The following is an 18,112-nucleotide window of genomic DNA, read 5'->3' as shown; positions in this document are numbered from 1 at the left end:
AAAAAAAAAAACAAAAAAAAAGAAAGGGTCTAATTATGAAGGCAGGGCTAACTAACCCATAACCTTCCTGCCTCTGCTTCCTGTGTGCTGGGATGGGAGGCCTGTTTTGGGGCTCTGTACCATGTGAGCATGTGTATTGGGGGTGGGGGGAGAGAAGTAGTCTTGTTTACGTGTACACATGCATGCCAAAGGTCACCTTCCAGAATCTTCCTTCATCAGTCTACTTTTCTTCGTTTCCTTTTTGAGCAGAGTTTTTTTCACCCAACACGGAGCAAGCTCGACTGGCTAGCTGTAGTCCCTCTCCAACACCCCTACTATAGGAACTTCTGGAGTCGGCTCCCAATCCCAGCCAGGCTAGTCTGAGCTCTTCCTCATCAAATACCTGGTGACCGTGAACTTGATCTTGTCAGCCACAGAGAGAATCCTTTCCAGGTTCTGGGAGCCAAAGGTGCAGGGTTTGCGGAATGGGATCCCGGGGGGCAGGCCTTCGATGATTACTGAGCCTGGATTGCTTTTGATTCGCTTGTAGGGCACCTGCACGGGGTATTTGATGCCCAGAGCTTCACCTGGATAGGAGAAAGGCAGTTGTACCAGTCAGGAGCAACAGGTAGAACAGGCTGAGCAAGAGGAGTCTGGGAGCTTCTCTCCCAGAGGGCTCAGGACCTTTGTGGAAGATGGGAGAAGTTGTATGTGGAGATTAATAGTATGTGTACTATGCAGAGTGAGAATCCACGCTGGGTGGGCCTCGAATACATGGCTCCTGGTACTGGGTTAAGGCAACGCTTAATATTTCTCAGCCTCTAGGCTGTACCACTGGGGATCTGTCTCCTGGATGGGAGCCCTGGAAACATCAGCTCTTCCCCAGACCGAGGTATTCATATTCAGAGTCAGCCTTAGGAAGCTGACCCAGGGAATGACTAGGTGTTCTCCACCCAGCAGGGAAGAAGGTACGAAAAGGCAGCCAGGGTGCTGTCTGGATCCCAGGGACCACTGTCTACCTGGCCTCAGGTCCCTTCCCTTTCTCCTTTCTCCCCATTTCTTCTGAGACAGGGTCTTACTATGTAGCCTTGGCTAGCCTGGGACTTCCTATGTAGACCAGGCTAGTCTCAAGCAGAGATCTACCAGCCTCTGCCTCTTAGTTCTGGGATTAAAGGCATATACCATCACGCCTAGCTCCTCTACGTACAAAGTCTTTTAATTAATTAATTGTGTATGGGTCTTTGATCTGCCTGTATGTCTGTGCACCATGTGCATGGCCTGGTGTTTTTGGAGTCCAGAAAGGGATATCAGTTCCCCTGAGACTAGAGTTACAAATGGTTGTGACCCACCATGTGGGTGATGAAAACCAAAGGAAGCCAATGCTAATGGCTGAGCCACCTCTCCATCCTCACCAGCATATCTTTCTTTCTCTCCTCTCCTCTCCCTCTCCCTCTCTCTTGGTTTTTGAGACAGGGTTTCTTTGTATAGTTCTGGCTGTCCTGGAACTCACTCTGTAGACCAGGCTGGCCTCAAACTCAGAAATCTGCCTTCCTCTGCCTCCCAAGTGCTGGGATTAAAGGCATGTGCCACCACCGCCTAGCCCTATGTCTCTCTCTCTCTCTCTCTTTTTTTTTTTTTTTTAAATAAAGAGTTATTTATTTTCTATGAGTACACTGTCGCTGTTTTCAGACACACCAGAGGGCATCAGATACTATTACAGATGGTTGTGAGCCACCATGTGGTTGCTGGGAGTTGAACTCAGGGCCTCTAGGAGAGCAGTCTCTCCAGTCCCTCGCCCTCACCAGCAATTCTTAAGTTTTGTTTGAGACAGGATCTCATGTAGCTCAGGCTGACTTCCAACCAACTATGTAGCTGAGGATGGCTTTGAAGTCCTTCCTTCCTTCTTTCTTGATTAAAGGTGTGCACCATCAGGGGCTGGAGAGATGGCTCAGCGGTTAGGAGCACTGCCTGCTCTCCCAGAGGTCCTGAGTTCAATTCCCAGTAGCCACACGGTGGCTCACAACCATCTGTAATGGGATCTGATGCCCTCTTCTAGTGTGTCTGAAGACAGCAACAGTGTACTTGTATACAGAAAATAAATAAATCTCAATAAAATAAAATGAAAAGGGTGTATGCCACCACCTCCTGGCTGGTTTTGAACTTCTGATCTGCCTGCCTCTACCTCCTGAGTGTCATGAATCCCCCAGGGAGGGGCTGGGGGCGTGGCTCAGTGGTAGAGCCCCTGCCTAGAATCCCCCAGGGAGGGGCTGGGGGCGTGGCTCAGTGGTAGAGCCCCTGCCTAGAATTCTGCTAACATACCCAGTTTATGCGGTGTCATGGATGGAGCCCAGGGCTCTACACATGCTTAGGAAGCAGTTATCAACAGAGCCATACCCCAGCCTCTATTAAAGAGTTTTAAATGACATCTTCATTTGTGTGTGTGTGTGTGTGTGACTGAGCACCTGTGTGTGCACACCCCACGGTGCATACAGTAGAGGCAAGAGGGTGATACTGCAGCAGTTGGCTTTCCCTTTTCACTACGTGGGGTCTAGGAATCGAACTCTGGTCATCAGGCTCGGCAGTAAGCACCTATACCTTGCAAGCCACCTCATCAGCTAGCATCTACACACGTTCTCTATTTGTCTCTCAACAAAATCTTACTCTGTAGTTCATGCCAGACCTGGAACTCAGAGCAATCCTTCTGTCATAGCCAAGTGATAAAGTTACAGGAACACACCACCAACCACATCCCACACTGGGCTTGTTTTCTGGGACCCCATGCCCTCAGTGCTTGGCAAATAATAGATGCTCAAGAAATATGAGAGAGCTAGTAGGATGACTCGGCGCACCAAGGTGGTTGCCATCAAACCTGGCACATTGAATTTGATTCCCAGGACCCACATGGTAGAAGGAAGCACCTTCTCCAGTCTGACCACACTGGTGATGGGGAATGTATGCACCCACATACATGCCTGTACACACAATAAATACGCTAAAAAACCAAGCGAAGAAATACCTAAAATATACATCAACCTCCTTGCCAAGTGTGAAGTTGGCACAGGCAGAAAGATACCCACCCCTCTCCCTCCACCTGACCCCTGCCTGTAACTCACCGTATTTCTTGTTAAACAGGTCTTGGACTTGTTCTCTAAGTGTGTTGGCAATGTCGATCCGCGAGAGTCTGGTGTTGTAATTTTCTGTGAAGTGAATACAATTATGGACAGAGGCTATTACATTAAAAGGCACTTGGTGACTTTTACAGGAAAATGACTTCCTAATTACAGGGAACTTCTTGTCTGGCAATTAGCAGATCTTTGGAGTGGGACCCTCAGAGTCCTTTAGACCCAGTCTTCATGAGAATCTGTGTGTGTGTTTTCTGATTTCCTGGAAGGACTCACACTGTTGCGACAACAGCAACAAGACGAAAATTAAGCTAATTGTTGACATTTGAAAACTAACAAACGAATAAATAAACCCAGAGGTGAGACACCAGAGGGAGGGGGTTTCTGTGTCCTCAGCCGCGTGGGAGTTGGAGTGAAGTCTTCGAAGACCTCATGGAGACAGAGGGGCAGAATAGCAGTGTCCACTACACCAGGAGCTATTGATTATTTTGTGGTACAAGAGACAGAGCCCAGAGCCTTGCAGATCACTCAGAAATACTCTAACACTGAGCCACACCCCCAGCCCCTCACTGGGAGATTCTAGGCAGGGGCTCTACCACTGAGCCACGCCCCCAGCCCCTCCCTGGGGGATTCTAGNTGAGCCACGCCCCCAGCCCCTCCCTGGGGGATTCTAGGCAGGGGCTCTACCACTGAGCCACGCCCCCAGCCCCTCCCTGGGGGATTCTAGGCAGGAGCTCTACTACTGAGCCACGCCCCCAGCCCCTCCCTTGGGGAGTCTAGGCAGGGGCTCTACCACTGAGCCACGCCCCCAGTCCCTCCCTGGAGAATTCTAGGCAGGGGCTCTACCACTGAGCCACGCCCCCAGCCCCTCCCTGGGGGATTCTAGGCAGGGGCTCTACCACTGAGCCACGCCCCCAGCCCCTCCCCGGGGGATTCTAGGCAGGGGCTCTTGCTCTGTTGCCATATTTCCTCACAGGGTGGGGAGGACTCTAGGCAAGGGCTCTACCATTCTGAAGTAGTTCTGATTAAGGACCACCAGGTGCCAGCATGTCACAACTGCATCCTTGACCTCTGAGGGGTTACATCCTGTCCTGGCCTTAGGAGAGAATGGGTATGGATGGCAGGGGAAGAAGGAAATGACCTCTGGTGCTTCCTATGCACTCCTGGTGACATTCTCAGTCTGCTAAGGGCTGGCTGTAGGGCAAGGAAAGATAAGCAAATTCCCCTCGCTGTAGAATGTGGGAGGAGCGAGGGCTGAGGCGACTGGGAGCCAGTCCCAGGATTTGGTTCCTATCCCTGTCAGCTCTTCTACCTTCAGCATTGGCCACTGCTACCTCTCTTGACTCCTCAGAAGCATGGCGACCATGGAGAGGTCACTTGGTGGTCATCCTGGGATTCGCATTAGCCACGCCCACTAGCGCTCTAAGCTGCACACTCTTAGGATGTATTAGGCCCTCAACCGCATCCCTATAGAAGGATGTTGGCTGGCCTCTCAGGTCAGCGGTACCAGGATGGGACTTCCTTGCCAGGGGCATGCTCCGTGGTCCAGCTACAAGTCCTCCTATAGCATTTCCCCATGTTCCACCGCTCGCCTTCCTTCCTGCCTTTGTGGCTCTCCATCGCCACTGTCCGCTCCTCTGATTTCAGAGTAATAAGAACTATGTTGCGAGATGTTTGATCACACCTCAAACCCCAAGATTGTGTGGAATGACTGGAAACACTCATTATTAGTTGTGGTGTAGCCTAGCCTTAGCACACTCTTTTAATCCTAGAACTTTCTGCTTGAATATTCTAAACAGGATTAAATAAAGTCAACCATAGGTCAAGAGGCAGAGCAAGCAACCAGTTGACAGGAAGTGAACATAACATAGGATTATTAAGAAAAAAACCACAGAGAGTAAGAGGGAGTCAGGAGGACATGATATGATATGATAGAGGCATGGGCAGTAAAAGAGACAATTATTTACTTATTTTTATTTTATGTGCATTGAAGGGATAAACACTTTATTTTGATTTTATGTGCGTGTTTTAAAATAATTTTTTATTAAAGATTTATTTATATATGTGAGTGCACTGTCGCTATCTTAAGACACACCAGAAGAGGGCACCAGATCTCATTACAGATGGCTGAGTCACCATGTGGTTGCTGGGAATTGAACTCAGGACCTCTGGAAGAGCAGTCAGTGCTCTTAACCGCTGAGCCATCTCTCCAGCCCTTATTTTATGTGCACTGATGTTTTGCCTGCATATGTGTCTGTGTGAGGGTCTCAGATCCACTGGAACTGGTAGCTGGGAATTGAACTCAGGTTCTCCGGAAGACCAGTGAGTGCTCTTAACCACTGGGCCATCTCTTCAGACCCTTTAAGGAGGTCTTTTGAGAAGGTGTGAGAGAGGGGACTCGTGCTGGGATGTGAGCTGAGGACGGAGGTCAACTGAGTGCTCTTTTTGCCTCTGAGCTAGCAGACTTTCACTCCAGCATCTGGCTCCCAGGTCGTCATTGGTAAAATAGAATGATTGAGATTTTGTTAAAACAAAACAAAAAACCCAAGAAAGCTGGGTTGATGAATGACTATAGATAGATAGCATTGCTACTACTACCAGACAGAATAGACAGCACTGGAGTCCTGTGCCTGGCTGTCTGCCTACTGACAGCCAGAGTCTAACTCAGAGACACCAGGCTAGAGTCTGGCCCTAGTGCCCAGTCGGATACCCTGGAGCCCATGGGTGGGGTCCAGCCTCTTTCCACTTCCACTGTCACCCCTCCCCCTCGAAAGCTAGACAAGGTCATGCTTCTGGAATGCCTAAACTTATATGGGCCTAAACTTACCTTGAAGGCCCTGTCTCTTCGGGGTCTCGTCCACAAGACGGTCCCAGGAGTCCCTCTCTGGGGGTGGGGTGGGGAGAGAAGGCAGGTGAGGAGGGAGCACCCGGGGTCCCAGGTGACATCGAGGGGGCAAACCCGACAGGGGCAGTGGGGAAATGCCTAGGGTGGGGGATAGGACAGGGGCATCAGGAGGGGGTATGGCAGAGACTTGATGCCCTCCCGCATCCACCTGTGTCTCCCCCATGCCCAGGTACCTTGAGTGTCCAGAACAGATTCTTTGACCCCGTCAGTGAGCAGTTCGGGTCTAGAAAACATAACCAGTTCCATTAGTGAGGTCTGTCCACGCGCACCAGGGCTGTGTAGCTGGCACCTCTGGGCCTCAGTGTACAGATCTGTGCAATGGGCTTTCCTATCCATGACCAACATAGAATTAAGGTCCTTGCCAGACTGGAGGAGCCATCCTGGAGACTGGAGCTGTTAACAGCTCTGCGCTCTGAGAATTTCTCCAAATCCTGGGCTGGCCGATGCCCTGTTTTGGACTCCATCCAATCCCTACTGCCTAGCATTGGAACACACAGCATGTATGTATGGGAAATGACGCGTGGAACTGGGGGGTTACCAGTACTGTAAAAGTACCATAACTTTGGGCACGGGGATTTGAACTCAGCTCCTCAGGCTTCTGTTTTAGTGACTGAGCCACCTCTAAAGCATCTCTCCTGTTTTGTTTTTGTTGCTGAGATGCCGGTATCGTGTGAACCTCGGGGTCGCAACACTTGGGGGGAGAGTCACCTGAGACCATTGGAAAACACAGATATTTACATTGTGACTCATAACAGTAACAATGTTACAGTTATGAAGTAACAATGAAAAGAATTCTATGGCTGGGGGTCACTGCAGCATTATGGGGTCACTGCATTAGGAAGGTTGAGAGCTGCTGCTCTGCATCCTCCTGCCTCAGCCTCCCTCCTGCTGCTATATAGTTAGAAACTGCCACACCCAGTTCGAATTTAGAGTCAGCAGGCCACAGTGGCCTGCAGCTATAATCCCAGAGCCCTTGGGAGGCTGAGGCAGGAGGATCACTTGGGTCAGCCTGAGCTACACAGTGATTTCCAGAGTATCCAGAGCTAGATATAGAAAGCACGAGGGGCTGGTGAGATGGCTCAGTGGGTAAGAGCACCCGACTGCTCTTCTGAAGGTCCTGAGTTCAAATCCCAGCAACCACACGGTGGCTCACAACCATCCATAACAAGATCTGACGCCCTCTTCTGGAGTGTCTGAAGACAGCTACAGTGTACTTACATATAATAAATAAATAAATAAAAAAGAAAGCATGAGCCTATCTTAAAAACAAACAAACAAAAAACACCAAAAGCCTACAAACCCAAACCCAGTAAAATCAAAACCATAGTAAATAAAAAAAGAAAGAAGTCTTTGCAATCTTGGAGCTATTTCGGAGTGCTGATGGTGCGTGCCCTGGTGGGTCTGGCTGTCCTGGAACTCACTCTGTAGACCAGGCTGGCCTCGAACTCAGAAATCTGCCTGCCTCTGCCTCCTGAGTGGTGGGCTAAAAGGCGTGTGCCACCACACCCGGCTTCTTTTTTAACTTAATTAAAAAAAAAAAAAACATTGCATGGGCACGCATGTACATGCAGGCGATAGCTCACAAGTGGAGGTCAGAGTCTCCTCTACCACGTGGGCCCAGGGACTGAACTCAAGTCACCAGGCCTGGAAGCAAGCACCTTCACCTGCCAGGCCATTTGTGATGGTTAGGATGTGTTTGGCCCAGGAAGTGGCACTATTGGGAGGCGTGGCCTTGTCGGAGTGGGTGTGTCACTGTGGGTGTGTGCTGCTTTCAGACCCTAATCCTAGCTTCCTGTAAGTGAGTATTCTCCCAGCAGCCTTCAGATAAAGATGCAGAACTCACAGCTTCTCCTGCACCATGCCTGCCTGGATGCTGCCATGTTCCTACCTTGATGATAATGGACTGAACCTCTGAACCTGTAAGCCAGCCCTAATTAAATGTTGTCCTTTAAAAAAGACACCTTGGTCCTGGTGTCTGTTCACAGCAGTAAAACCCTAACTAAGACACTATTTCACCAGCCCCCCCGCCCCTTTTTTTTTCGGGACAGGGTTTCTCTGTATAGCCTAGGCTGTCCTGGAACTCACTTTGTAGACCAGGCTGGCCTCGAACTCAGAAATCTGCCTCCCGAGTGGTAGGATTAAAGTCATGCACCACCACGCCTGGCTTCACCAGCCCTTTCTTGGTTACATTTATTTATTTTGTGTTTGTGTGTGTGTATGTGGCATACAGGCCATGACACATATGTCAAGGTTTGAAGACAATTTGAGGTAGTTAGTTCTTTTCTTCCACAGTTTGGGTCTGAGGCAGTGGATCTCCATCTTCCTAATGCTTCGACCCTCATGTTGTGGTGGTGACCATCAACTATAACATTATGTTCGCTGCAACTTTACAATTTTGCTATTATTATAAATCATAATGTAAATATCTGTGCTTTCTCACCGTCTTAGGCAACCTCTGTAAAAGGGTCTTTTGGAAGCCCCCTCCCCCGCCATCTTCCCACCCCACCCCTAACCGTGCCTGTGGGGTCATTACCCTCAGGCTGAGAACCAGTTATCCAAAGACCAACCCTCAGGTCCATCAAGCTAAAGGACAAACGCCCTTACTGGCCGAGTCATCTCCCTGGCCCCACCCTCAAGCCCACACTACTTATAAATTTCTGTTTGTTGTGTTTTGAGACAAGGTCTTACTATGTATCCTTGGCTAGCCTGGAACACCCAGCCGAGACCTTACCTCTTGATGACAAACTGGATGCTGTTGCTAGCTTCCAGAATCTTCCGCAGCTTGGCAATCCCAAAGCAGTTGGGTCTCCGAAGAGAGATGCCTTCAGGCAGTCCCAGTACGAACAGCTCCTCTGGGTGCATCAGGAACTTGGAGTAGGGCACCTTGACCGGCTCTGAGGTACCAATGGCTTTGGCTGCAAATACACGGTTGCCGTGAGGCAACCTGGGACCCCCATCCCTGCCCCCATCTCTCTGTGCAACCTACAGGTGGCGGGGCTTTAGAGACAGCACTCAGCTGACCCCTATCAACTTGCCAGAGGAGAGAAAAACACACCTAGTCGGCAGGCAGAATAAAAGTCCTGGTGTGTCTGGAGGCATACAGCCCAGGAATGTGAGCCCCAAAGCCGCTCTTCACTCAAGCCTTCAGAGCATAGAGTATTGCTGGGAGGTGACTGCTGTTCTCCCCTACCCACCCCACTGCCTTCAAAACCCCTGAACCTTCACACGGCCCCATTGGCATGCCAGACCTAGGATGAGGCTTGTCTGAGGTTCTCTGCCCCTGAGTAGTCTAATCATGGCTGCCATCAACGTCGTATGTCCTTATTTGTAAAACGGGTCTTAGGGTACAAGGGCAGTGTAAAGAAGGGATGAGAGATGGAGTGAGAAGCCAGCACCTGGCAAATTCAAGGAGCCAAAGAAAGCAGGCTTCTTTAATCTCATTCTCTTTCCTGGACTCTTCCTTATTTTACCTTAGGGCTAGGAATGGAATCCAGGGCATTACATGCGCTAAACAAGCACTTCACTGCAGAGTCTCATCCCCAGCCCCTCCCTGGGGGATTCTAGGCAGGGGCTCTAACATTGGGCCACGCCCCAGCCCCTCCCTGGGGGATTCTAGGCAAGGGCTCTACCACTGAGCCACGCCCCAGCCCCTCACTGGGGGATTCTAGGCAAGGGCTCTACCACTGAGCTCCATCTCTACCCCTCATGAGAAGATTATATGAATGGGCTTTCACCCTCTGAACCACGCCCCTGGTGGGTTCTAAGAAAACACTGTACCACCGAGTCACACCCCCACTCTTCTGGATTCCGGAGGAAGCCATTTCTTGCTGTGAATTTCCAGGAAGGCCTACAGCTGTCCACGAGGCCTGTGGCTGAGGCTGAGAGCACTCGAGCCAGGGAATGGTCTGGAGGAAGTGTGCGCACCAACAGGCCAGCAGCGTGGGCTCCTCGGCCGGAGGCTGCTGCCACGGGGGAACTATATGGACCAGTCAGTTAAGTGTACCCATCCTGAAGGTGACTCCCAACCCTGTCTCTGTCTCTGTCTCTGTCCTAGAGGCCCGCCCCTTTCCGTACTCACCATATTTCGTGTTGAACAGCATCTCCACCTGCTTCCGTAGGGGCCGGATCACGTCACCAGGGCTCTCTGGAAGAGAAAGGCAGTGTGCTGAGTTTCCTGGGTACAGAAACTTGCTGCTTCACTTACACCCCAGCTCTGGAGGCACCAGAAATGACCTTGTGGTGAGACTTTCAAACGGAACAAAGAAAAAGGCAGCTCTACCCACGCCTGTACTTTTCTGGATTTTCCATACCTAGTTAGTGGGTGCAAAGCAAGCCTGTAATTTGCATTCACTGCCACCAGGGGGCAGGAAACACTTCCTAATTACAGGTATCTGACCTATATCAAGCTGTGTTCTACAAAGTGAAATTCAATAAAAGGCTGTTTTATTCTCGGGGCAGACATGCTAGTGATAAACAGGATTACCACCTACACTGTCTTTTGCTCAACAGAGAGGGGGAAAAGCAATTTTTCTTAGTGTATCTTCTACACAGAAAGCTAGTTTTATATATTGAAGCCTAATATCTTGCTCAGGAAGCTGAGGGGCCTAACTGAGCTTACAATCCTTCATGGAAGTCAGCTAGATATGTGCATATAAGTCTAAGCTAAAACTTTATTCTGACGGATGCCTGTCATTCTAACACAGTCTAGAACTTTCTCCCACCTGGTACACCTCACATGGGTCTCCCAACCTAAATAAATTCAGGGTGTTGGAGAGAGATAATGGAGTAGAAGGGAGGATTCCTCTGGGGCAAGAGAGGGAATTATGGGATACAGGCAGGGCCTCACCTTCCGCTGGCCTCTCTTCTGACCACGGTTCCTCACTGGGGCCTTTGTCTATGAGAAAACAGAGGACGTTAGGAAACATTGCCCAGGAAACTCAACTGGAGGAGGGAAAGCCAGGCCAAAGAGCCTGGGACCAGGACACACAGATGCCTATCAAATGGAGACTTATAATCTTCCTCTATGGACCCCTGCAGGCAGCAGCCTGCAGCCCCTCTATTCTAGACACTGAGGAGCTCACAGAAGAATAAGAACAGGGCCCCTTCTCCTGGTGCGACAGAAGTTAATGCACCAGGATCCAGAGTGGGGAGGCCCACACCTGTGATCTTAGGAACTCAGAGTCTGAGGTTGCAGGTTTCTGAGTTTGAGACCAGCCTAAGCTGCACAGTGAGACTTTATCTAAAAATAAAAAAGCTGAATGTCTGGGGTGCAGCCCAGCAGCCGCTCAGCAGTCCAGCAACAGTGCATTTGCACAGCATGCATTTGGGCCTTGGGTTCCATTCCCAGCACCAAAAAAATGCATTAGAGACACGAACACGGTCTCATATATTTACAGTATAAAGGCTGTGCATTGTGGCATACTCCCACACGGGAAGGCTGAGGCAGGGGGACTATGGGTTGCAGGATAGCCTGCTCTACGTAGCAAGAACCTGTCTCAAAGTCCAAGGCGATGCACAGCAGCTGTGATGGTTAGCTTGACTTGCTGGCTCCACCTAAAAAGTGCTTTTTCAGCAGGGCCTCCATGTTTTGGTATTTTGAATGACTAGGGGTTAGACAACCTCAGTAAGGATTCCCTTAAATCTAATGGGCCTGTGGGCATGTCTGTAGAGGACTGAATTGATTATGTTAATCTAACATGGGTGGGAAGAGCCAGGCTGAAAGGGCATGGCCACATCCCCAGGGTCCTCAGTTGTAAAACAGAGCGAGCATGAGGAGTGTCCATTCTCACTGCTCTTGACGAGGGATGTGACTGATCCCACCAGAGGCTTTAAGGCTTAATGGACTCCCCTGCAATGTACCTGGGGCCGGTGGGTCAAATAAACCCTTCCCTCCCCCACACTGCTTTTTATCAATGTATGTGATCACGTAAAAGAAATAAAACAAGGATACTCGTCCCAGCAACTTGGGGGGCTGAGGCAGGTTTGAGGCCAGTTCAGGACTAGCTGCCCAACACAGTGTGGTCCTAGCTCAGAATTTATAAAAAGAAACACACATACAAGTGTGCGCGTACGTGCATGCACACACACGCACATGCTCGCACACACGCACATGCTCGTGTGCGCGCGTGTACACACACACACACACACACACACACACACACACACACACGGCTGAGGATGCAGATCAATTGGAGAGGCTTGCCTGGATGTGTAAGGCTTTGGGTTTGGTACCCAGCACACCTTAGGTTATTTGTCTAAGATAAAGTAAGTGGGGCTGGGGAGATGGCTAAGGGGTTAGAAGGAGTTACGGCTTTACCAGGAGCCTGGAGTTCAGGTCTCGGCATGTGTATCAGTGGGCTCACAACTGTTTGTAACTCCAGCTCCAGAGAGTCCGACATTCTCATCCTTTAACCTCTGAAACAATTCTCCAGCTCTCATTCTTTTGAGACAGGCTCTCATATACCTCTGGCTGGTCTTGAATTCTCTATGACCGAAGCTGATTTCCTAGTCCTCTTCATTTCCTCCTCCCAGGTGCTGGGATTATCGGGCATGTGGTACCACACCCAATGTATGTGACGCTGGGGATGGAACCCAGGGCCTCATATATGGGCAGGCAAGCAGCCAGCCAGCCTGGCACATTTCAAAAACAAGTTTTAATTGAGTGTGTTTTATTTCTTTACATGTATGTATAAGGAGGGCAGATGTAGGTGGTGGTCACAGGACAATTTTCAGGTGTCCATTCTCTCATGGGAGTCTGAGAGACTAAACTAGGTCACAAGGTTGTGTGACAAGGGCTTTTACCGGATGAACCAACTCTAACCCCCATTTTTGGTGTTTTAAAACAGGGTCTCATGTAGCCTAGAACTTGCTATGCAGCGAAGGCTGACCTTGAACTTCTGACCTTCCTGTCTCTATCCCAACAAGTGCTGGGATTAATGCTCCATGGTGTTTGGCTTGTTCACAGAGTTTTATATTCATGTGTTGATTTTTCACACCCTGTGATGCTAGGTATGGAACCCAGCCCCTTAAACATGCTATGCTGTCGGTCTGCTAAAGTGCTTCAACCTCTAACAAAGGAACTGACATGTGGATTCAGGGGGCCCCACCAGCAACAACAACACCCCTCCCCCTTTTACTGTTGAGACTCCACATTACTCTGGCTACCTGGCTATCCTGGAACTCACTGTGTAGACCAGACTGGCGTTGAACACCTCAAGATCCGCCTGCCTCTGCCTCCCTAGTGCTGGGATTAAAGGCATGCGCCACCACGCCCAGCTCCAAGCACCTCATCAAGTGCAAATATTTCAAAGTTCAAGACACATCCCAAGTCACAGACAGGGATGGTTTCACACACCCCATGTGTGTTGAGTCTTCTCTAACAAAGGCAAGGGCTTCCCAACCCACCTGTCCCTCCCTGTGGCTCCCCAGGGTGGCAGGTCCCCAGCATGGCCTGCCCCAGCCCACCTCTTACCAGCTGGCATTTCCATTCCATAACCGGAATCCTCTGAGGGCAGATGCCCAGGTAGCGAGTCAGTCATCTCCTCAGAGGTAGGTGAAGGATCTAAAAGGAAACTCTGAATGATGCAGGCGTCTTTTACATGTCCCGACTACCATGGTCCCTTAGAGGTCCTAATGGGCCAGCCAAGCCGGTCTACAGGTCACGATTCTAAAAGAGATCCATGCAGTCAGAGATGGAACAGCCTGTGACCTGGTGACTTGGGTTCTCAAGAAGGTGAAGTAGCAGGACTGAAAGCTTTGGGGTCTCCCTGGGCTACAGATCGGGTTCAGGAATCAGATCCTATCTCAAAATAAAAAGTGAGAAAGGGGTGTGGCATAGTGGTAGAGCCCCTGCCTAGAATCCCCCAGTGAGGGGCGGGGGGCGTGGCATAGTGGTAGAGCCCCTGTCTAGAATCCCCCAGTGAGGGGCTGGGGGCGTGGCATACTGGTAGAGCCCCTGCCTAGAATCCCCCAGTGAGGGGCTGGGGGCATGGCATACTGGTAGAGCCCCTGCCTAGAATCCCCCAGTGAGGGGCTGGGGGTGTGGGCCTAGAATCCCCCAGTGAGGGGCTGGGGGTGTGGCTCAGTGGCAGAGCACTTAGCCTGATGGAATAAGCACTGGGCTGCAGAGCAGCACAGCTTCTGCCAACATGTCTGGCCACGAACAGGAACACCAACAGTCCTTTGATGTAGGTCTTACCTGAGACAGTAACCTGAATAATGTCCAGCTCCTCTGGCTCGATTTTGATGGGCCTCAACATTCCTATCTCTCCTGAGGTTCCTGCAAAGAGAACAAGAAGGACTCAGTCAGGCAGGGGCATGAACATGCCCATACAGAGGCAAGACTTTCCAGAATATTCTCATGTCTGCGAACTGACAGTGAACAACTAAGAAAAAGCCATTGGTTCCTTGCCTCCTGCCCAGGCCGCAAAGGGCCAGATGAGCCTTTGGAAAAACTCAAGCCAAGCTAGGTTCCTCTACTGTAAAGAGTCCATGGGGTGAAGGTGGAGTGTGTATCTACAGACCCAGGGTAGGCAGGGGTGATGCAGGGTTAGGGAGAGTTCCCAGCATGTTCTGCTGCTTGCAATGCAATTCTTGGGGCAGGGGCATGGCCATGGGTAGAGAACTATCGCAATTACTGTGGGTTCACAGCCTGGGCTGGTTTCTTTCAGGCTGTCAGTTGGGGACTGGTGGCCACAGAATATATACAAGGGAGTCCCACAGCTTCTCACCTGGCCCACAGTCTTCAGAGACGCTGCTCATGTCTGACCTGAGAGAAAGGAAGGTGCATATGACCCAGTGTCGATCTGGTCCCGAGCCACCTGGCCCAGGACAGTTCTGCCCTCATTTCAAAAAAAAAAAAAAAAACCAAAAAAACAAACAAACAAAAAAAAACAAAACCAGCCTCCAAATCTGACTGCTGCAGGCCCCATTTTGACCTCAGGACCTGAGAGACAGACTCAGGAGGACTGCTCCGAGTTCAACAGAGTCTGCTTCAGAAAACCCAACTAAGGTGAGCGGGCTCAGCAGTTAAAGGCTTGCTGCTCTTGCAGAGGACCCAAGTATGGTTCCCAGCACCCACATGGTGGGTTCACAACATCTGTAACTCCAGCTCTGGTGTGCCCTATGCCCTCTTCTGGTGGTCTTGGGCATCTGTACTCAAAGGGTGTATACACCACACACACACATACATACACACATATACACATAAAATCATCTTAAACCAGGCATGCTGGCTCATGCCTTTAATCCCAGCACTTGGGAAGCAGAGGCAGGTGGATCTCTGTGATCCAGAGATCACAGCCAAGTCTACATAGGAAGTTCCAGGACAGCCAGAGCTATATACTGAGAACCGGACTCAAAAAACCATCAAAGGGCTGGTGAGATGGCTCAGTGGGTAAGAGCACCCGACTGCTCTTCCAAAGGTCCTGAGTTCAAATCCCAGCAACCACATGGTGGCTCATAACCATCTGTAACAAGATCTGATTCCCTCTTCTGGAGTGTCTGAAGACAGCTACAGAGTAATTACATATAATAAATAAAAAAAGCTAAAAAAAAAAAAACCCATCAAAAATAATAAGAACACCATGCATCCTGAACCCTATGCATTCACAGAATTGGCTCACTAACCTACATTAGCATCAAGCATCAGCTTCCCAAGGCCCTGGCTCCATCTCCATCTCCATCTTCTCAGCCAGCTGAGCAACGCCCCCAGCCCCTCACTGGGGGATTCTAGGCAGGGGTTCCACCACTGAGCCACGCCCCCAGCCCCTCCCTGGGGGATTCTAGGCAGGGGCTCNACCACTGAGCCACGCCCCCAGCCCCTCCCTGGGGGATTCTAGGCAGGGGCTCTATTGCTGAACCACACCTGTGTTCCACATGGTCAGATCTTGTCCCTCTCAGATCACAGCCAGGGTTAGGGGTTAAGGGCCAGTGACTTGGCAGTGGGATGTACACAGGGACAAGCAGTGTGAGGAACCAAGGAAGGTTCCCAAGATAACTGACACCTGAATTGTCTAGTCCTCCACGTTCTCTTGCCCCACTTTGTCTCTCACTGGCCTGGAAGGCCTGTACTTGGGAGTTCTTACGTGGAAACCGAGTGCCCAAGTGGTGTGACGGGGACGAGCCAGGCCTCAGCCCTTCCTATACTGTGCAGAACACAGGGCTCACCCAGAGCAGAGGAGGACCCTTACCAAGCAGTCCCAGCCAGGTCCAGCATGCTGTCCCTACAGACTTCCGTGGAAGTGTCTCCTGGTGGGCTAGCTGGCTCCAGCTTCACGGGCTCTTTGGTAAACTTGTTCCCTGTGGGAAGAGTTGGGCTTTAAAACGATGGCTCTTCAGCCAAATGTGGTGGCACCTACCCGCAATCCCACTATTCGGGAGCCTTAGGTTGGAGGACTGTGGGCTGTGAACCCCTAAAGATAGGGTCTCTCTGGTTGGTAGGAGATCCCTGGGCAGTGGCTTCCACAGGACCTTTCTCGGGCACTCCTGGGAGGGTGGCATGTGCATTTGATCTCTTCTTTGGGGCTGTGTCTGAAACAGCCAGGAATTCATCAGCCTATACCCTGCCCTTATCTGGAAGGGTGTCTCTGCTCTCTACCAGGACATGGTCATGTTAGAGCCTCGGGAGAAAGGCTGCACCCCACACCAGGTTTGTCCCACAGGGCCATTTTCTTCTTTAATAAAACCAAAAACTAGAAGGTAGGTATCACCTTTGGGGGGAAAAAAGAGAACAAACAAACAAACAAAAACCAGGGTTTCTCTGGGTAGCCCTGGCTGTCCTGGAACTTGTTCTGTGGACCAAGCTGGTCTAAAATTCAGTGATCCTCCTGCCTCTGCCTCCCAAGCACTATGGTTAAAGGCACCACTGCCTAGCTATCTAGCTCCATGTCACTGATGGGGAAACTGAGGCCTACAGACAATGGCCAAGGCTAGGAAGCTGCTGGGTGAATGGGGTTCAGGCTCAGGTGCATCATGTCCCGAAGATCTGAGCAGCTTTTGGTGGCTGAGGCACAATCGATATCGTCCCTCTCCAAGGTCATGGCAGAGGCTTTGGAACCGTGTCTATGGGAAACACCAACGCCTCACTTCTCTTGTGCCTTAGTTGTTTTATCTATCTGTGGGAGTGGGATCACGTGTCTGCATACGGCTGAAGGGGAATACAAGGGCAATACAATACAGACGCCTGCAATCTCAAAAAACCTGGATGTGGAGCCCCAGCCTTCACGGAAAAATAGTGACTTTTATAATGGAGATTAGGAGGGCAATGACACAAAACACCATCATGAGCAATCTGTCCCCCAAAAGAATAACATAGAGATTGACTGTGGAAGACGACACCCACTGTTAACTTCTGGCCTCCACATGGGTAAACACACACACACACACACACACACACACACATGGGCACATGCTTGCATACACACACACATACGAATATACACCAGGTCACACACACACAGACAAAGACACACACATAGACACAGACACACACACAGACACATACAGAAAGGAACCTGGCTGTGTGTTTAGCAAATGGCATTACTGTTTTCTCCAAGGAGACTCTAAACCCTGGAGGGTTCCAGTTTGCCCGTCAGCGGAATCCCAGAGACCACATAAAACCCCAAGACGTAGAAGAGGACTCAAGGTAACAGGGTGAGCCCAACTCCAGATCACGCCCGCTGGTACCCGCTTACCTGTGAAAATACGCTCATCAAACATCCTGGGAAGAGAGAAGAGAGAGCATGAGAAAGGTGCAGGCTGTTCCCGTCAGAGATGCCACAGGTGCCACCAGTGTGGCTCTTAGAGCCACGGACCAGGGCATGGGGCGGCGGGGGTGGAGGGTGGGGTTTGACCACCCATGTGGGCAAGAGCTGGGGAGTGACGGTTCATCTTGCTAACCTGATGTGACTCAGAATGGCCACCAAAACAAACCCCTGGACAAGTTCTTGAAGGGGTCTCTAGAGGAGGTTGACTGAGGAGGGAATATCTACCCCAAACGTGGGTGGCTCATCTGATGGGCTGGGATCCTGGACTGAATCAAAAGACAGACAGAGCCGGGCGTGGTGNCGCACGCCTTTAATCCCAGCACTCGGGAGGCAGAGGCAGG

The 18,112-nt window shown here is 50.6% G+C and overlaps 1 protein-coding gene across 1 annotated transcript in view; it reads right to left on the bottom strand.

The window, feature by feature from the left end:
- Gtf2ird1 (GTF2I repeat domain containing 1) overlaps positions 1-18,112 on the bottom strand; it is a 98,882-nt gene that overhangs the window by 18,439 nt on the left and 62,331 nt on the right. Inside the window, exons 10-21 of the mRNA XM_021187183.2 lie at positions 17,700-17,725; positions 16,197-16,305; positions 14,736-14,773; positions 14,204-14,284; positions 13,478-13,567; positions 10,853-10,900; positions 10,085-10,150; positions 8,738-8,921; positions 6,180-6,229; positions 5,929-5,985; positions 3,093-3,176; positions 383-566 (exon numbers count right to left, since the gene is read on the bottom strand). Of these exons, the coding sequence (XP_021042842.1) occupies positions 383-566; positions 3,093-3,176; positions 5,929-5,985; positions 6,180-6,229; positions 8,738-8,921; positions 10,085-10,150; positions 10,853-10,900; positions 13,478-13,567; positions 14,204-14,284; positions 14,736-14,773; positions 16,197-16,305; positions 17,700-17,725 (1,017 nt within the window). The remainder of the gene's footprint in view (positions 1-382; positions 567-3,092; positions 3,177-5,928; positions 5,986-6,179; positions 6,230-8,737; positions 8,922-10,084; positions 10,151-10,852; positions 10,901-13,477; positions 13,568-14,203; positions 14,285-14,735; positions 14,774-16,196; positions 16,306-17,699; positions 17,726-18,112) is intronic.

This window comes from Mus pahari, chromosome 23 (genome assembly GCF_900095145.1).
Source record: "Mus pahari chromosome 23, PAHARI_EIJ_v1.1, whole genome shotgun sequence".
NCBI lineage: Eukaryota > Metazoa > Chordata > Mammalia > Rodentia > Muridae > Mus > Mus pahari.
The sequence above is the reverse complement of the archived record's forward strand: the minus strand, read 5'-3'. Positions and strand labels throughout refer to the sequence as shown.